The sequence below is a fragment of the Chinchilla lanigera genome, unplaced genomic scaffold (genome assembly GCF_000276665.1).
Source record: "Chinchilla lanigera isolate Chin_1 unplaced genomic scaffold, ChiLan1.0 scaffold00082, whole genome shotgun sequence".
Classification (NCBI taxonomy): Eukaryota; Metazoa; Chordata; class Mammalia; order Rodentia; family Chinchillidae; genus Chinchilla; species Chinchilla lanigera.
In genome coordinates this window covers 2,448,250-2,466,970 of record NW_004955483.1, presented here as the reverse complement: position 1 = coordinate 2,466,970, position 18,721 = coordinate 2,448,250, and the positions used below count along the sequence as shown (strand labels likewise).

Genomic DNA, 18,721 nt, shown 5'->3' with positions numbered 1-18,721 from the left:
AGATTGGGGCCCAGCCTGACTGCCTCAAATTAACTTAATTTCCTCGTCTCCAGACATGGAGAAACTACAGTTCAGAACTACAGTTCAGCCCATGACACTGAGAAACTTTAAGACTTTAGTTTCAGAGCTGGGCATGGTGGCACATGCCTGTAATCCCAGCACTCAGGAGGTTGAGGCAGGAGGATCGTTGTGAGTTTGAGACCAGCCTGGGCTACAAAGTGAGCTCAAGCCCAGCCTTAACTGCATAGCAGGACCCTGTCTCAAAAAAGACTAAAAAAAAAAAAAAGTTTAGTTTCAGTAATGGAAATGTATTTGATCGGCTTTCCATTGCTATGACAAGAGATAATCAAATTATGAGGAGGAATGATTTATTTTCATGCACGGTTTCCATGCATGGTCACTTGGCCCTGTTCCTTAGGGGACAGGGTCCCTAAGGAAAAGCTTAGATTAGGGGGCACAGAACATCATGGCAGGGAAAAAAAAAAATCATGGCAGGAGCACCTGGGAGAAGAAAGCCGTCCACCTCATGGCCACAGGGAAGCAGACAGCGAGGAAGGGGCTGGGTCCCCGTGTACCCGGCAAGGACAGCTCTCCAGGGACAGAACTACTTCCCACTGGGCCTCATCTCAGAGGTTTCACACCTCCCAACCCACCTCTGTGAGGACCACGCATGAAGATTTGGTTCATTTACTTTCAGAAAGCACAGTTCTGGTCTCTGCGAAAACTATTGCAGAATTCTTACCAGACTGCCAAGGAACCAGAACCACGCAATTCACTCACTTCACTACAACAGCCCCACTCCCATCACCAGCAACTGCACGTCTACAAGCAGTGACCTCACCAACACTGTCAATGGATTGTGTTAAATAGAAGGTGGAAATTTCTTGATGGGAGAAAGCTCCAAAAGTGGGTATCTCCATTGGGAGTCTATTTATATGAAACTCTAGAATATTCATTCTAATCTCCAGTGGGTGCCGGGGAAGGAGAGGTTCCCAGGTGTCACAGGGAAACCTGTGGCGGTGATACATCCCTTCATGAGTTTGATGTGCACACATTAAAACATCGAATTATACTTCTTAGGTATGTGCAGCTTATTTTAAGTGAATTATACCCAAATACAGTTTTTTTTAAAGCCAGCTTTATTAGTGATAAAAACTGGATTAGAGGGCTGGGGATGTAGCTCAGCAGCATAAGCACTTGCCTGGCAAGCCTAAGATCATGAGTTCGATTCCTAGTACAAAAAAAAAAAACAAAAAAAAACAAAAACCCTGGATTAGGTTATGTAATTTTAAGTACACATTCTTCTAAGTCAGAGCTCCCAACCACTTCCTCTGCTGCACTGCCAGACTTCTCCAGCAGGGGGTGGCCTGCCTGCTATGCAGAGTGATCTGCCTAGAACCAGAAGCAGACCGGAAGCATCGAGCTGAGCAAGCACAGTTCCTCCCCAAGGCCTGTGTCATCAGGGGGTGACGCTAGGCTTGGGGGAAGAAAAATACAATTCTAGAAAAGCCAAATAAGAAAACATTTTAGGCTTTGTAGACAGTTCCTGTCAAAATTTTTTAACTTTGCTAAAAGAGCAACCATGTAAATAAGTGAATGTGGATGTGTTCCTGTAAGATTTTATTCAATGGACACAAATCTCCATTTCATACAGATCAAAAGAAACAAAATATTTATTTTTAATTATTTGAAAACCTAAAGCTCCCTTTTTTGGCTGCCAGGGAGTGAGAAAGCAGGCTACAGGTGAGTTTCTGATCCCTACTCAGGGGATTCCCTCTACATGAAAGCATTAAAAAAAATATTCCCCCTTAAAAACAGCATTACAGAAAATACAGACACTTTTATGTAGATTAGTATATATATTTAATAGTGTTATATTAGCAGTCATACCTTGCCAACACATGAGGAAAATCATACATTTTCAAGAATAAAACCAAGATTTAGAACAGAGCCCATGATAGCTTGGTCACACTCAAAAAGATGAGCTCCTCCCCACCCTCGTGGGGACATGCCTGGCCTGCTGAGTGACAAATTGTCCTAAGGAGATTCTGTGGGTATAAACATGTGGGCTGCTAATGCAGGTTCTGCTCCTCTTTCTCTCAATCTAACTCAGCAACTATTACTACTTGTCAGCCAGTAAGCCCCTCACACTCACACTCTCTCCCTCACACTCTCTCCCATACTCTAGCAACTCATCTGTCTCTGTTTATCCAAAGCTCTTTGAGTGCTGCATCTCCTAAAGACCCTTCATGACAAGCAGCGCAAGACAAGGACTGCCAGGTGGCCATACCAGCTCGTGCCTGGGGCCTCTGATGAGGGTTGGGGTAAGGAAAGAAGACGCTCTTTCTGATCGCCACTGTGGTGTCTATCTTTTAATCCCCCAGAGATTCAAGGCTCCGGTATGGTGGGAGGGTTGGAGAGGCCAAGCTGAGATAGCCAGGGTAGAAAAGGAGGGAGATGTGAGGGGAGGGGTGGCCCAGCAGAGATCCAACAGGAGCCACAGGGGGGCACTTTCTCCCTGTCTTTTGCTCTTGGCCATGTTTAAAGCTCTTCCTCTAAATCCTAGGAACAGAACTCTCAGGGGGCCCTGACGGCCTGCAGATTTTCCCCTCCAACATTTGGGGTGGGAGTTCTTAGTGCAGTGGGGCAGGATGTGGCACCCCATTCCCAGATCCCTCACTCAGGGTGTGACCCTGGGCAACGCCGGCTGCACTGCAGGTCATGGAGCACATGCAGCAGGGCGCTCCTTAGGTGTCCACATCTGCTGCCACAACACTGGTTCTACTTCTCTCTTCCCACAAAGAACGTCCCAGGCATTACCAACGCCTCAGGACCATGGGCAGCTGGGGACCTGCAGGGGCCAATCACCTTGGCAGGCTTTTTCTTTTTAGTGGTACTAGGCACCGGAACTAGGTCCTTTGCACTGAGCCACATCCCCAGCCCTTTTTTATTTTTTACTTTGAGATAAGGTCTCGCTAAGTCACTAAATTGCCCAGGTTGGGTTCAAACTTGTGAATTCTCCTGCCTCAGCTTCCTAGAGTGCTGGGGTTAATGAGCATGCACCACTGAGCCAAATTACAATCCAGTTCATTGCTCTGGGTGCTACTTTGTGGGTGGAAATGGTTTAATTTTTTCCATATGTTTACAATAAGATTTAATAGAAAACTGTTTAATAAGTATCTTTTAGTTGTTGTTTGTGTTTTCTTTTTAAGTATTTTTTAAACATACACGGTGCAGATGTCTATATCCAGGTACCCTTTGGGAAGTACTTGTAGTCCGGAGCAGCAAGGCCATCGTGTTTCCATCAGGACTGGCTGTCTTCAGAGCTTCGGAACAGACACAGTCCCACAGTTATTACCCTTCTTCATGGCGGCCCAGTGGCACAGCCCACATTACATGCTTGATACGTGTTCCATGAGTTACTAATCAACTGTACTGCCCTTGGTAGAGACTGGAGTTGAGCGGCCTCAGTGTAGTTTGTTTTTCTTAGAGAGTGAAAAGACAAAGAATGTCAAATGCTGTAGTCAACTTTGTTTTTTTTTTTTTTGGTTTTTCTCCGGTACCGGGAACTGAACTCATGACCTTGCGCTTGCCAGGCAGGCGCTTTGCCGCTGAGCTAAATCCCCAGACCCTTTAGTCAACTTTGAATGGCCAAGTCCTGAAACCCTGCCTCCCTTGTCCCTGGAATTCAATTCTTCCTCAGCTCTGGAGGTTTCGGGAGAGCACACCCAGTGCTGGCTGTGGCAAAGGCATGGAAATGTGTCGAGCTCAGCACACAGACGGCTCAGCCACCCAGAGGGAAGACATCACACCCAGCCGTCCGGCTGCAGGTCCGGCTGGAGAAGCCTTGCTCGGCCAGCTGTCCTTGAAGGTGACTGCAGCTACCGAGGGTGACCAGCTGTCCCGACATCTTCCCTAAGGGTCTAGGTAGAGAAACAAGTGTTCGTCTTTATTTTAACATGAGCAATATGAAAGGGCACCAGCTACAAATTTACAAAACCCTTATGAGTATACACCTTAGGAGTTTTACCCAGCCTTTGTTCCTACGAACAAGCATTCCAGTTCAAAGAGCAGTATTTTGTTTCTTCTTCTATTGAAAACTCCAAGAAACCAGTCTTGCACTCCACAGGGGCACACACCCCGCCCTGTGGGAGGGGCAGCAAACGATGCTGCCCGGAGCTAGTGTTGCGGGTGGCCCGCCACAGAGCGGGGTCTGCTGCTTCAGTGCTGCACCATTATCTGTCCTTTGAGCAGTAGCTGAAGGAGGTGCCGTTCCCAACCGGGTCGTTCATGGAACCCTGGGCGTCGCCTTGCTCCATCCGTTCTCGGCTGAAGATGGTGTCCTGGTCGCTGTCAAACTCTGACTCAGACACCATCAGGCTGGAGTTGTGCTCTGTGCTGCAATGTTTAAGACCTGGGGAGAAGCAGCAGACTATCTTAGAAGAAACAGCATTGGTCACCTTCAGCCCTGTCCTTCTGGCTGCAGGTCACGTGAGGAGCAGGGAGTTGTGCCCTCTGACCTTCAAAGCAATTACCCACAATGCAGCAGGTGGGGGTGGGGTTCCTAGGCTGTAGTAGCAAGGGCTTGCAGCCCAGCTTTGACACTTGTCAGCTGTGCAACCATGGGGAAGGTACTTAACCTCCCTCTCGGGGCTTTCCTTTCTCCTCATTCATTAAACTGGGATGTAACAAAAGATAGGGAAGGGACGTGCAGTATTCAGGGGTTTAAGGTGGGGATTCAGCGAGCTAGCACCTCAGCGCATTGCCCCAGCCTTAGGTGCACAGGAAGTGCTCAAGAAAGGAGAGCCATTAGGCGTTTGTGACTGAGCTCAGTCAAGCGCTTTGAGTAAATTTCATTTCTTTTTTTTTTTTTTTTTTGGTTTTGGTTTTTTTCTGGTACCGGGAATCGAACTCACGACCTTGCGCTTGCCAGGCAGGCGCTGTGCTGCTGTGCTAAATCCCCAGCCCCCTAAATTTCATTTCTAAGAAATAAAAAGTCTTACATGAAACAAGACAAGACAAGCACATGCTGGTGGCTGTGACTGCTTTTCTCAGAGGCTGGGATTTGAAGAAAGAGAGGGACTTGGATAGGAAGACAGGGAAGGGGCATGGAGCATTCAGAAACATCCAGAAAGACGTAGAGAAAACTAGTTTGGCAAATGAGCTGGGTGTGGTGGCACACATGCCTAGGTCCCAGATACTCAGGAGGCTGAAGCAGGAGGATTGCTTGAACCAGAGAATTTAAGATCACCTTAGGCAATGCAGAGAGACCCTGTCTAAAGGAAAAGACAAAATCAGATGCTGGAGCATATGACTCACATGGGCAACAATGAAGGGAAGGCCGGGAGGCTGGAACCTTGCACAGCATAGGAGCACGGGCACACCAGACAGTTTGGGTTTTTACCCCGCAAGCATAGGAAGGACACGTGGAAAATACTTTAAGATAGTAACAGAACTACAGTGTGCAGGAGAAAGAGGTCCCTAAGGAACACAGGCTGCTGTGGTTCAAAAGGGCTGTCATTCAAAAATCATGTGTGTCACCCCAAAAAGGTGATAGCATGGAGAGGTGGGGCCTCTGGAAGGTGACACACAGGGCCAGTGTCCTCACGAAAGAGGCCCCACAGAGCAGCCCTGCCCCCTCCGCCAGGCGAGGCTGAGGGGAAGGTGCCCCTGTGGGGACAGACACTGAAGCTGCTGCCACCTCCACCTCGGACCTCAGGGCTCCACGAGAGCACCCGGTCTACAGCACTTTGTCACATGCCAGAGGGACTGAGACAGGCCGAGGCAGAGGACAAGAGGCCTGGGTCTGACGCAGGAGGCCAGCTGCACCCACCTACTCATTGCCAGACTTTCCTGTGCCTCAGTTTCCTCTTCTGGAAAATGGGAAAGAATCTCAGTACATACTTCACGGTGCTTAACTTAGTGGGATTAGAATTAAATGGGTAAAACGTGTTGAAAATACCCAGAATGCCTTCAGCATGGAATACTTGTTTAAAATTATTGTTATTACTGCTAGTTTAGAGGTCAGGTTAAAAGGAGCCGAACCAGACGGGCATAGTGGCACAGCCCTGTAATGCAAGAACTTGGGGGGCTGGGGATTTAACTCAGCGGCAAAAGCGCCTGCCTGGCAAGCGCAAGGTCGTTAGTTCGGTTCCCGGTACCGGAGAAAAACCAAAAAAAAAAAAAAGAACTTGGGAGGCTAAGGCAAGAAGATCACTGTGAGTTCACGGTCAACTTGGTCTACACAATGGGCTCAAGCCCAGCCTGGCTACATAGCGAGACCCTGTCTCAAAAGAACAAAACAAAACAGGAAGGAACTGAGCCAGGGTGCTGGGTGAAGACAATGATGAAGAAAAGAAGAGTGCAAGAGATGAGGTCGATGGGAGGCTGGGTAGGGCAGCGCCCGGGTGACCAAGGTTCCAAACCTGGGGAAGAGGCAGAGAAACAGGACAGCATCCCAGGAGGAAGGTGGGTGAGATAAAACAACCCAGAGCACCTTGAGCTCTTAGGTATAAAGTTGCTATGCAATACTCTGGCATTAAATTGCGTGATACAAATGATGATCACTCAATAAACACACACTACTGTTCGTATTTCCTGTGTCATCACCTCCTAACTCCACTCTGCACGCACAATCGGCGGCCTTGTCAGGACCTGCCACACCCCCAATCAGATATAATCTCAAGCCTCCCTCAGGCCAAGCTCCTGCAGCCGGCACCAGGCTTCATGCCCTCATCTCCAGGGCTGCTTGGTGACCGTGCATGGGGCGGGCTCTCAACACTGCCACAGGACGACACTTTGCATCTCACCACCCTGCACATGATTTTGTCCCTCTGAAAGAATGAGTCATAAACCCTGAAGTAAGAAAATCCATGGGGTCAGTGGTACGCAGCCTCAGAGGGCCAGAGAAAGTGCATTAAGGATGCAGTAGTTAATAAATGCAGATCTAAAAGTCAACTGAGGTGGGCAAGGCACAGTTCTGAATGTGAGGATCAATGCGCTCTGTGAAGGGTCGATCTGCACAAGCATTAGCGAAGGCAGCTGCTGAAAATGCTTGCTGTTAAAGTCCAATGTCATCTGGCTGCAAATCCGGCCTGGCAGACTTAATGGGAATGGCATTCAGAGATGAGCTGGGGGAAGATGCGTGCCTGTCCTGCCTCCTTCCACGCACAAAGCACCGGCCGAGCACTGGGGCCCTTCCTGGGGAAGGCACTGTTTGCCCCGTGGCCACTCGGCAGGGACCAGAGTGGCAGACACTTCCCACCCCTCCCCCAGACGCCTCCAAGTGCTTTGCCAAATACCATCACGTTTCTGGCACAAAGCTGCCCACCCGCAGCCCCTCCCCAGAGCATATGCTCAGGATCAAGGGCCATGGCTTTTTCTGCAGACCCCCGGGTTCTACCCTCCTCATTCACGTGCTGACTACGGTTTATTATCCTTCTTTAAACCCAAGTTAGTGCTGGCCTAATACCTGGATTCCATAACCTGGGATGGTCTTACCGTACTTGGGCCTCAGTTCCATTCTTTCCTGCTCATCCATGTTATCCAGGATGGTGTACTTGGTTTTTTTCCTTATTTTAATCCTTTTTCTTCTGAAAGGGACAATGGAAAGCTCAGCTCATGTTCTCGGAAAGGTAACCAAGATCCAGGATTTCAAATACGTGGAAGACACTATGGGAGGCGTTTTGCCTTTAGAATCTAACACTCTGTTTCACAACACCTTGTGGATGAGGCAGGTGCAAGGCCAGGTTAGAATGCGGTGGTGCTGGAGGGCATTTTGCAGAAACATCCTGCAGAAATACACTGGGGCATGCATGGTCGTGCCACTATCGCCCCCTAGCGACAGGTCTCACCCACGCCTGAGCCCCTCACAGCAGCCCTCAACATCTATGGTTGGTCCACAGTGTCTCTCCTCAAGAAATTCCGCACTCACGAGACCTGGGTGGGTAAGTTCTCCCCTGACTCTACAGTGGCCTGGAATGTTGAAAGCTGCAGGAATGAAACTAGAGACGGTGGGGAGTGGGGACGGAGAGACGGCGGAAATCATAACACAGTGAGTTCCCAGAATTATTTAGCAAAATCCAGTTGTTGCTTTTTTTCATAGCACGTGAAAACCAAGCTGGCCCTATGTGCCTCATTCTATGCTGCAGGGGATTAATTGAAAGTACACATCAACCCATCCTAAGGCACACAGAGAGCAAACGGGAATTTCAACTTTCTGGTCAGGTGGGGATTCAGACCATGGGCCCATCACCTCTGATTTAGCACTTACTAGCTGGTGACCTCAGAAAATTATTTCAGATTTCTTTGTCTCCTTGTTCTCTCCTGTAAGGGGGCATAAGAGCCGTCCCTTTCCCAGATGGCTGCAGGGAGGACACGGTAATATATAGAAAACCCTCAGCCAAGAATCGCAAGAGAAAATTCTTACTACATATCCTTAGCCCTCACTGCTTTGCCGCCACCAGCGTCTGCCTGCTATGTCTGACACAGAGCTGCGCAACGCTGAAGTCACGCCCAGTCGGTGACACAGGCACCCGCAGGTGCTGCAGAGACTGACTGGGGTTTAAGCCTCTCCCAGGGCGTGGCTTTCTTCGCCAGTCACTCTTGGGAGCATGGTCACAAACAAATCTAAGGTAAGTCATAAGTGACTTCTGAAAGACACCTATTAATTTTAGTACACCTATTATTTTGAGCACATCATTGAGAGGGTTTACAGTGCGTTGTACAGAAAAATAGGCGCAATGTTCTCTTCTGAGGACTGAAATAATTACTGTGCCTACAAATCTCCTCAAGGAAGGTGCAGCACGAGGTTCTGCAAGATTCAGACCATAAGAGGGCTCAGGGGCTTCTCAGAGGTCAGCTCTGAGGAGAAAAGAAGGAAAAACACCTAAAGCGAAAGTTCTCTGTGGTGGTATTACTGCCTCGCTTCAAGTTTTAAATGGACTAGAAAGGATCCGAATAAATCAGATTGTTGGTTCAAATAATTAAAAATCAAAGTCTACCTGGGATACCAGCATAGTTCTAGAACTCCTTTCCCTGCGGAGACCGGCAGGGGCCTGAAGTGGGGCTTGGGGAACTCATTTCACACTGAGGACGCACAGCGGCTGGCCCTCTCCAGATCTGAGCGCTGGAGGACAGAGCCGCCCCCAGGAAGGAGCCATTCACTTAGGCCCACGTGCCTGCGGCAGAAAGTGTCAGTCCCACAGTTTAGCGGTTTCACAAATCCAAGCAAACAACGTTTGAGCTGCACCTAGTGAGAAATACGCACGCCAGGTACCTCTTGCAGCAGCAGATGCAAAACCAGGCTATGCCTCCCAGGAGCACCGCCAGAGCAGAAGCCAGCACCGCCACGTAGAGGACGCTCCACTCTGAAAACCAGAACACCAGAGTGGACAGCGTTAGATGCTGCTTGCAGAACACCATTGTTGTGATGACTGACAGGAAATGCATCCGAATCCTCCCAAGCAGAGGCCCTCAGCGCTGACACCACCTGGGGACGGGCTGCAGAACACAGCAGGGCAAGACACAAATACATCAAGAGTGATCCTGCTGCCTTGCCCTGGCTCTGCATTCAGATCAGGGGCCTGGCAGAGCACATACTATTCTCGAGAACAAAAGCAGTGCACATGAATCAAGGAAGTAGGAATGCCTCTTAAGTGCACGCATGGGCCACATCAAAACCTTCCTTCCAGAGTCCCGAGAATCACAGCCCTCCCCTAAAAGTTCTGGCCTGGTCTTAACAAAGCCACTGAGTGTCTGCGTGGCTGCCAGCAGCACAAACACAGTCAAGAGATAAAGGGCAACGCGGAAACGCCCTGATCCTCAGGCCTAACTCGTCCCTGCAGAAATCTGACGTAAAAAGCTTTGCATCAGCGTCTCAGGCACCGAGAAGCTGACGGAGGGAAGACTCAGGCCTGACCTGAGTCACTGCTTAGAACACTGCTTAGAACACTGCTTAGAACAGTGACTCAAAGCTGGTTATTTGTGAATTTAGCCACAAGTCTGTGCGGCATTCACAGGAACATCATTTGGCAGCCAGCTCTTACCTTTTCTCCTGCCCACCTGGATCTCCAAGACAACCAATGTACTCTTAGCAGTGGACTGGCAAGGATATGTCATTTTAGCCCCCAAAAAGCCTGTAGGGCCCCAGTTTGGCATCTGATGCTGGGGCTTGAATCTCTGGTGCTGGCTTGGGTAGATGCTGGCAGTGGTCTGGATTTTTTTCTTTGGTTCTGGTGGGTCCACATGAGCGGACCTCTGGGAACATGGAGCCCCGCCCACGTCGGCACTCACCACAGTTGCTCTCCTCGTCCCACAGGTAACGCTGTACGGGGTTCTCCATCCACAGTGGGGCGCACACGCAGCGCTTGGTGATGGGGTCACAGTGGCCATGGCCAGAACACGTGAGAAGACAGCCTGCAAAGAGGTGGCGGGCTGAGGTCACTGTGGAGGGAAAGAATCCCGGGTTCCTCTTCTTCTGTACCTTCAATGGCACGGGCCCTCGATGCTGCTGAAGAATCTCTTATGGTGTGGGCAGGGGTTCCAGGAATCACTTATCCCCAAGATTCTCACCAGCAAGCAAAGAGCAGAGAAAGCTAACACACAACACACAGCAGAAGCCTTACAATGCAGCAAAATATCCCAGTACCCTCTGGCCTGAGAAAATGAGCTCTAAGAAGTCATTCAGTAAAAATAATTGAGAATATGCACAAGCATTTATTTATATTATCATACTATTTAAAATCAATCTTTAAGTCCAAGCATGGAGGCTGACTGCATAATTAGCAATCATCGTCCCAGGGAGGAACCATGCAGTCCTAAAACATCTCACTAAAGAGATATCTGATCATAATATGATTGAAGGGAAATGATCATAATATGATTTGAAGTTAAAAAAAATTAAAATATATCAAACCATCCTGATTATATTACATGTTCCTAGAGATGGAGCAATTGGAAAAAAGTACATCAAAATATTAACAAAAGTTCTTTGGATAGTGGGAATTCTAGACTTTACAATCCTGAGGATTACTGTCTTCTTTAAGCCTTTCTGGATAAGTCAAATTTCCTAAAATAAACAAATATTGTTTTGTAGCTAGAAAAAAAATGAAGTTATTTTAAAAATTTAGTCTACATTATAACCGAGAAAGTCAGTGGTAGCTTGACATGTATTTGAAACACATTAAATTTACTGATCAAACATTGCTGTGGCCCTTGTAACTCTAGCTGAAATGACCACTTTGGTGTAACATTTACTCCTATGACTCAGGAGATGAGGACAAGGCTATGAACTGTGAATGGGTTTGTTGTCCTAAGAGCTACAACTGAAAGACACCTATAAACCATCTTCAATTTTCAAAAGCTTTGGTCCATACTTGAAGTCCCAGCTACTCTGGAGGCTGAGGCAAGAGGATCATTTGAGTCCAGTAGAACAATGACAGCCTGAGCAATATGGTAAAACCCCATCTTAAATTTAAATATAATTTCATTTTGACCCATGACTATTACTGCTCTCCAGTTTCCTCCCAAGGCAAGTAGCTGGCAGATGTGTGCAGCAGAAACCTACTGGAGAAATAAAAGCAAAAACGAGTCCCTGGATGCTAAGGTGAAACTGCCCGCAGGTCACACCTCTTTCTGTACCAGTAAAACTCACCACTGGCTGGCAAGGCTTGTGCTTCCCGGATGTTCCTGTAGGGGGCGTACCTGCTGTGTCAATCCTCAAGACCTTGAAAAGCAGGAAGTTGGCCTTCTCCTCTGTGAGGCGCCTGTGCAGGTTCCGGGCCACCTGGGCAGCCTTGAGCACCTTGAAAGGCGGCCCGCTCTGGACATAAAACACAATCGCCGTGCTGCAGAGGAGACAGTGAGAGGAAGTCACACGGCTCAGACGCTGGGTCAGGGCACCAGGGTGTCTGTGGCCAAGGAACCCAGCAACTGTGTCTGTCCTGTTTGTCCCCAGTGCACCTGATAACACATAAATAGGCCTCCACAGACGAGGAGCAACGGGTGTGGGGCAAACACACCATGTTCACGAAATGGTAACTTCCTTTATTGATTCACTCATTCATTCATTCCTGTGCTGTGGGGATGGTACCCTGGGTCTCCTACATGCTGAGCACATGCTCCCACTGAGCTGCACCCAACCCTCCTTTGGCCTTTTTATTGCAGTATCACCTACATATCACAAAATTCTTCTTCCTAAAGTGTAACATTCAGTAGCTTTTAATATATTCACAAATCTGCACATCCATCACCACTGTCTCATTCAGAACATTTACATTGCTCCAAATAGATACCCCACACCCACTGCTTATTCCCCATTTCTCACGTGTGGTTTCTTTCATTTAGATGTTTTCCAAGTTAATCAGCATTGTAGTATTAATCAGTACTTCATTCCTTTTCATTGCCAAATAATATTCCATTGTGTGAATTTATCACATTTGTAGTCCATTCATCAGTTGCTGGATATTTAGGTTGCTTGAACTTATTGGCTATTGTGAATGGGTATTGTGAGTATCCACAGATAGGTTTTTATGTGAACATATATTTTTCCAAGTATGTAGCTAGGAGTAGCTAGTGGGTCATAGGTACCTCTTTCTCTGGCATTTTGAGAAACTGCCCAACTTTTCCAGTATCTGTACCATTTTACATTCCCAGCAGCGTCCTACAATTTGCCCACACTCTGGGACACCTGCCATGGTCTGTCCTTTGGATTCTAGCCAGCCTCACAGGTGTGAAGGGGTACCTCATGTGATTCTGATTCACATTTCCGTAACGGGTGAGGGAATGAGCATCTATGCCCGGTGCTCACTGGCCACTCGAACATTGTTTTGGGAAGTATTTATTCAGGTCTGTGTTCATTTCCTAGGGCTGCTATGAAACAGTGCCATAGATGGGCGGCTTAATACAACAGAAATATCCCTTCTGTCACAGCTCTGGGAGCTGGGATTCTAAATCAAAATGTGCCCCCTGCCTGCAGCTCTGGTGTCACCAGGGATTCTTGGCTGACAGAAGGCTTCACCCTGGTCTCTGCTTGTGTCATCCCAGTGTGTTCTCCCCTGCGTCTCTGTGTCCTCTTCCTATAAAGACACCAGTAACGTTAAGAGCGCACTCCCACCATGATACTCCAGTATGACCTCATCTTAGCTAATGACATTTGCAATGACTGTTTCCAGATAAGGTCACATTTGCAGGTACTAGGGGTTAGGACTTGAACACATCATTTTGGGGCAAAATCTGACCCACAAATTTTTACCATAGATTTTATCAAATGCTTCCTCTGTGCCCATAGAAATGATCATGTGGTTTTATACTGGTCCACAGTTTTCTTTTGATGTCTTTGTCTGGTTTTGGTATCAGGATAAAACTGGTTTCACAAATTGAGTTGGGAAATATTGTCTCCTCTTTGGTGGGAGAAAAGTTTGTGAATTACTGTGGTTAATTCTTCAGTTTAAAAAATTCACCAGTGAAGTCATATGGTCCTGGGATATTGGGGAAATTTTTTATTACTAGTTCATTCTCCTTACTTGTTATAAATATACTTCATTTTTTTGGTTTCTCCTTAAGTGAGTTTTTGTAGCTTACATCTTTCTAGGAATTTATCAGTTTCATCTAGGTTATCTAATTTGATGATATATGGTTATTTATTGTATCTTCTTATTTCTTTTTTACTTCTATTACGTTGGTTGCAATGTTCCCTCTTTTAGCCCTGATTTTAGTATATTTGAATCTTCTCTATTTTTTTCTTGGTCAGTTTTGCTAAAGGTTTAGCGACTTTATTGATCTGTCAAAGAAACAGCTTTAGGCTTTTATTGATTTTCAGATATTTTATTAGTAAGAAAAATTTCATCTATGTATGTCAATATTTGGTTTGTCTCCGTGTATAAATTATAAGTATAGATCTCATGTATGGTTAAGGGTAGGACAGTAGTAGCCTTTATTGGCTCTTTTCTCGTGTATGTGCTACGAAGTGAGCACCTATTGGTTCTTATGGTATGTTGGTATCCAGTTTCTCTTTGACCTCTATTACTGCTGCTGATATTGTTGCCGTTGCAAGGATGGAACAGTTGTTATTATTAATTGGGTCTTATTGTCTGCCAGTGTCTTGTTTGTGTTTGTGTCACCACCACTACTGTGGTTCATTTCTGGAGAACCAGGTTCTAGGTCAATGTCACTGCAACCTCCGCTCTCAAATTAACAGAGGTAACGGATCTTGGGACAGAGGCAAAGATCTATAGTTAGCCACACCCTGAGTGCACCACTGAAAAGCAGACACTAAATAAAGAAATCTCCATACTTGCAGTGAAGTCTTTCTAGTATGATGGACCTGCAAACCTTAGCACAAAAACAAAAATAACAGAAACAAGAAAACAAGGCAACAAAATGCCTCCAACAACTCCCCAAATCTGATTCATGGGGCACTGGTGGGAAGGAAATGAAAAGCCAAACAGGTGAATTATGCGAAATGATAAAAGAGGAGAAAAAATACCAGATCAATAAGGTGCTCAGCGAGCTCAAAGATGATATAGCTGAACTGATCATGGACATAATAAAACCATCAGTGAACTTACAGAAGACTCTAATGAAAAGGTAGCTGAGCTAAACAAAATTATATGACACATGAATGACCAGTTTAGCAAAGAATTGTAGTCCAGGAAAAAGTACCAAACAGAAACCCAGGAGATTAAAAATTCTATTTAAAATATGGACAGCAGAAGTGACCAATGTGAGGACAGTGTCAATACTAGAAGACAGGGCTGATGCCCGTGACTATATACTATACTCAGAGACACCTAAAAACAAGAGAACATGGAAAATAGCTACTACATGGCACAAAGACAACTAAGCTAAGATTGACTAGAATTAGTGAAAAGTCAGAAGACAACAAAATGGCAAAAAAAAAAAACCCACAAAACTGTTTACAGAACTAAAACCAGAAAACTTTCCAAATAGAAGGAAAGAATTTAACGTACAGATAAGGTATATAGAAATAGCCATGAACAGAAAAGAACTCCACAACACATCATAATCAAAATTCCAGAGGACAGAATCTTAAAAGCTGTTAGAGAGAAACCACAACCTAATATAAAGGTAAACCCATTAGGAGTACAGGAGACTTCTCAACACAAACCTTAAGGCCAGGAGAACCTTGAAGCGTTTTAAGTCCTAAAAGGAAACAAAACTATCTTTAAGGAAACAGAACTTATACTGCAAAACTAACTTTCAAATTTGATGGAAAAGTAGTCTTTCCATGGCAAAGAGCACCTTAAGAAATTCATGACCACCAAACCAGCATGACAAAAAGTTCTGAAGGACATCTGCAAAAGACACAATGATGCCAAAAAGTCTAATGGAATGAATATACCAGGCAAGGTGAGTTAAGTAAAGGAATCAGCAACAGGAAGACAATGCAATCACAAGCATAAATAAATGCCTTTCAGCACTAACTCTCAATGTGAATGATCTCAATTTCCCAATCAAAAGACTGAGATAGGCAGTTTGGATCAAAAACAAAATCCAGAGGTATGCTATATACAAGAAACACATTTTATCTCAAAAGACTTTCACAGACTGAAAACCAAAGGATTGAAAACAACACTGCATATAATGAGAGCCTGAAAACAAGCAGGAGTACTACCCTGTCTTCAGACAAAATGGACCTCAAGCCAAGACTAATCAGAGAGACAAAGAAGGTCAATACATATTGGTTAAAGGAATAATTCAACAGGAGATAACAACTATAAATATACATGTACCAAACATCAGCACACACAACTTCATAAAAAAAACCAGTTACTGCACATAAAAGATCAGATAAACTAGGCATGGTGGCACACACCTGTAATCCCAGCACTCAGGAGGCTGAGGAAGGAGGATTGACATGAGTTCAAGGCCAGCCTGGGCTACACAGTGAGTTCAAGGTCAGCCTGAACTACATAGTGAGACCTTGTCTCAAAAAAAAAAAAAAAAAGATCAGCTAGACATCAACACAAGTATAATGGGCAACCTCAATACATCACTGTCACAAATACACCAATGAGACAAAAATAATCAACAAGGAAATATCAGGATTGAACCAAACCTTTGAACATATGGACTTAATAGATGTCTACAGAGTGCTCCACTACCAAAAGCAGAATACACATTCTTCTCAGCATCACAGGGAACTGTCTCCAAAATAGGCCACAAACTGTCCCATAAAGCAGGCTTAAGTAAATACAAATGAATCAAAGTTATCCCATGCATATTATTAGGGCACAGTGCAATGAAACAAGAAATCAATGGCAAAAAAAAATCACAGAAATTATGCAAAGCCAGGTGTGGTAGCGCACTCCAGTAATCCCAGCACTTGGGAGTCTAAGGCAGGAGGACTGTTGCGAGTTCGAGGCCAGCCTGGGCTACAAAGTGAGCTCGAGGCCAGCCTGAACTGCACAGTGAAAGTCTGTCTCAAAAAGACAAAAAAAAAAAAAATTATGCAATCACATGGAAATTATATAATACCCTCTTGAATAATCAGTGGGTCTCAGAAGAAATCAAGGAAGAAATTAAGACAGTTCCTAGAATCACATGATAATACCAGTACAACATACCAGAACCTATGCAACACAATGAAAGCAGTACCAGAGGGAAATTTATCGCTGTGAATGCCCACATCAGAGAAACAGAGCAAACTCAAATAAACAACCTAAGGATGCACCTCAACATCCTAGCAAAAAAGAACAATCCAAACACAAACTAGTACAAGAAAGGAAATTATAAGGAGCAGAGCTGAAATTAATGAAACTGAGACTAAAAAAATACAGAGAATTAATGAATCAAAGACTGCTTCTTCAGGAGAATAAACAAAATAGACAAACCCTTAATCTTATAAAAAAAGGGAAAGACACAAATCAATACAATTAGAAATAAAAACTACAAAATTACAACAGATTCTGCCAAAATCCAGATGATTAGTAATTACTTTGAAAACCTGTACACCAATAAATTGGAGAATCCAGAAGAAATGGAGACTTCTAGAGACATATGAATTACCAAAACTGAACTAAGAAGATATAAAAACCCTGAATAATATAATAACAGGCAAAGGAAATAATAATAATAATAATAAATCTACCAACTAAGAAAAGCTAAGGACCTGGTAACTTCACCACTGGATTCTACAAGAACTTCAGGGAAGATCTAGCACCAATAACTCCTGGGAAGGAGTACTAATACTGTCACAATAGCCATAGTACCAGAACTGACATACAGATTTAATGCAATCCTAATCAAAATACCAACATTATTCCTCACAAAAGTAGAAAAAAAATGCTCAAAAAATTCCTAAAATTCATATGGAACCAGAAGAGACACAAAATAGTAAAAGCAATTCTAGGCAAAAAGAACAAAGCAAAAGGCATCACAACGCTGGATTTCAAGTTATATTACAAAGTTCCAGTGATAAGAACAGCATGGTACTGGCACAAAAACAGACACTCAGATCAATGGAACAGAAAAGGAGACCCAGAAACAACCCCAGGCATGTTCAGCCATTTGATCTTTAACAAAGGAGCCAGAAGCACACACTGAAGGAAAGACAGCCTCTAACAGATGGTACTGGGCAGGCTGGAATTCTACCACTGACCCGCCAATGCAACAAATGGTATTAGGTCAACTGACTAAACCCATGCGGAAGATTGAATCTAGACCCCATATCTCACCAAGTGCTACACTGAAATAAAAATGGACCAGAGACCTACATATTAAAGCAGAAACATTTAATCTGCTGGAAAATAAAATAGGTAAGACTCTTGAAGACATAGGCATAGGCATAGGCAAGGACATTCTGAACAGAACCCTAATTGCACAAGAAATAACATTAAAAATCCACAAATGTGATCATATCCAATTACAAAGCTTTGGAATAGCAAAGGAAACGATCAACGGACTGAAGAGACAACCTACAGAATGGGGGAAAATTTTCTCAGCTACACCTTGTGCGTGGGACTAATATCTACAATTATTAGACTTATCAAAAAATTGATTAGATTAATAAAATTGATTAGACTCCGCCAAATAAAAGATCCTCAAAAAAATTAGTATCTTCAAAATAAAAGGTTCAATCAAAAACTGGGCTGAAATGAACACTTCCTGGAAGTACAAATGGCCAATAAATACCTGAAAAAGTATTCAACATTGCTGGCCATTAGAGAAATGCAAATTGAAACATACTGAGATTTCATTTTACTCTAGAAGGAATGGCTATCATGAAGAAATCAAATAATAAAAAATGCTGGAGAGGCTACGGAGGAAGAGAAACTCTTCTGCATTCTTGGTGGGCGTATAAACTAGTACAAATGAACATCCATATGGAGATTCCTCAAAAAACAGAAAATAGAAATTCCATTTGACCCAGCTATTTCCCTTCTAGGTATCTTGTTTTTGTTTTTGTTTTGAGCCAAGGTCTCACTATGTAGTCCAGGCTGGCCTTGAACTCACTATATAGCATAGGTTGACCTTGAACTCACAATAATTCTCCTGCCTCAGCCTCCTAAGTGCTAGGATTGGCCAGGAACGTGGCTCAGCAGCACAGCATGTGCCTGGTAAGCATGAAGCCCTGAGTTAAATTCCCCATACTCCCCCAAAAAAAAATCATGAAAAAAAAAACAAAAACAGGCATGGTGGCGCATGCCTGAGGTCCCAGCACTCAGGAGGCATAGGCAGGAACATCACTAGGAGTTCAAGG

At 44.9% G+C, this 18,721-nt stretch overlaps 1 protein-coding gene across 3 annotated transcripts in view; it reads right to left on the bottom strand.

Annotated features, from left to right (window-relative positions):
- Nucleotides 1-3,760: 3,760 nt before the first annotated feature.
- The window catches only part of Kiaa0319 (KIAA0319 ortholog), a 59,150-nt gene continuing 44,189 nt past the window's right edge, over nucleotides 3,761-18,721 (bottom strand). The window contains exons 17-21 of one of the 3 annotated variants that reach the window (XM_013503840.1): nucleotides 11,704-11,846; nucleotides 10,294-10,416; nucleotides 9,269-9,368; nucleotides 7,501-7,592; nucleotides 3,761-4,414 (exon numbers count right to left, since the gene is read on the bottom strand). In XM_013503840.1, the coding sequence (XP_013359294.1) occupies nucleotides 4,236-4,414; nucleotides 7,501-7,592; nucleotides 9,269-9,368; nucleotides 10,294-10,416; nucleotides 11,704-11,846 (637 nt within the window). In that variant the 3' untranslated portion in view covers nucleotides 3,761-4,235. The remainder of the gene's footprint in view (nucleotides 4,415-7,500; nucleotides 7,593-9,268; nucleotides 9,369-10,293; nucleotides 10,417-11,703; nucleotides 11,847-18,721) is intronic. The other 2 variants (XM_005403369.2, XM_005403370.2) reach the window with 2 other exon arrangements.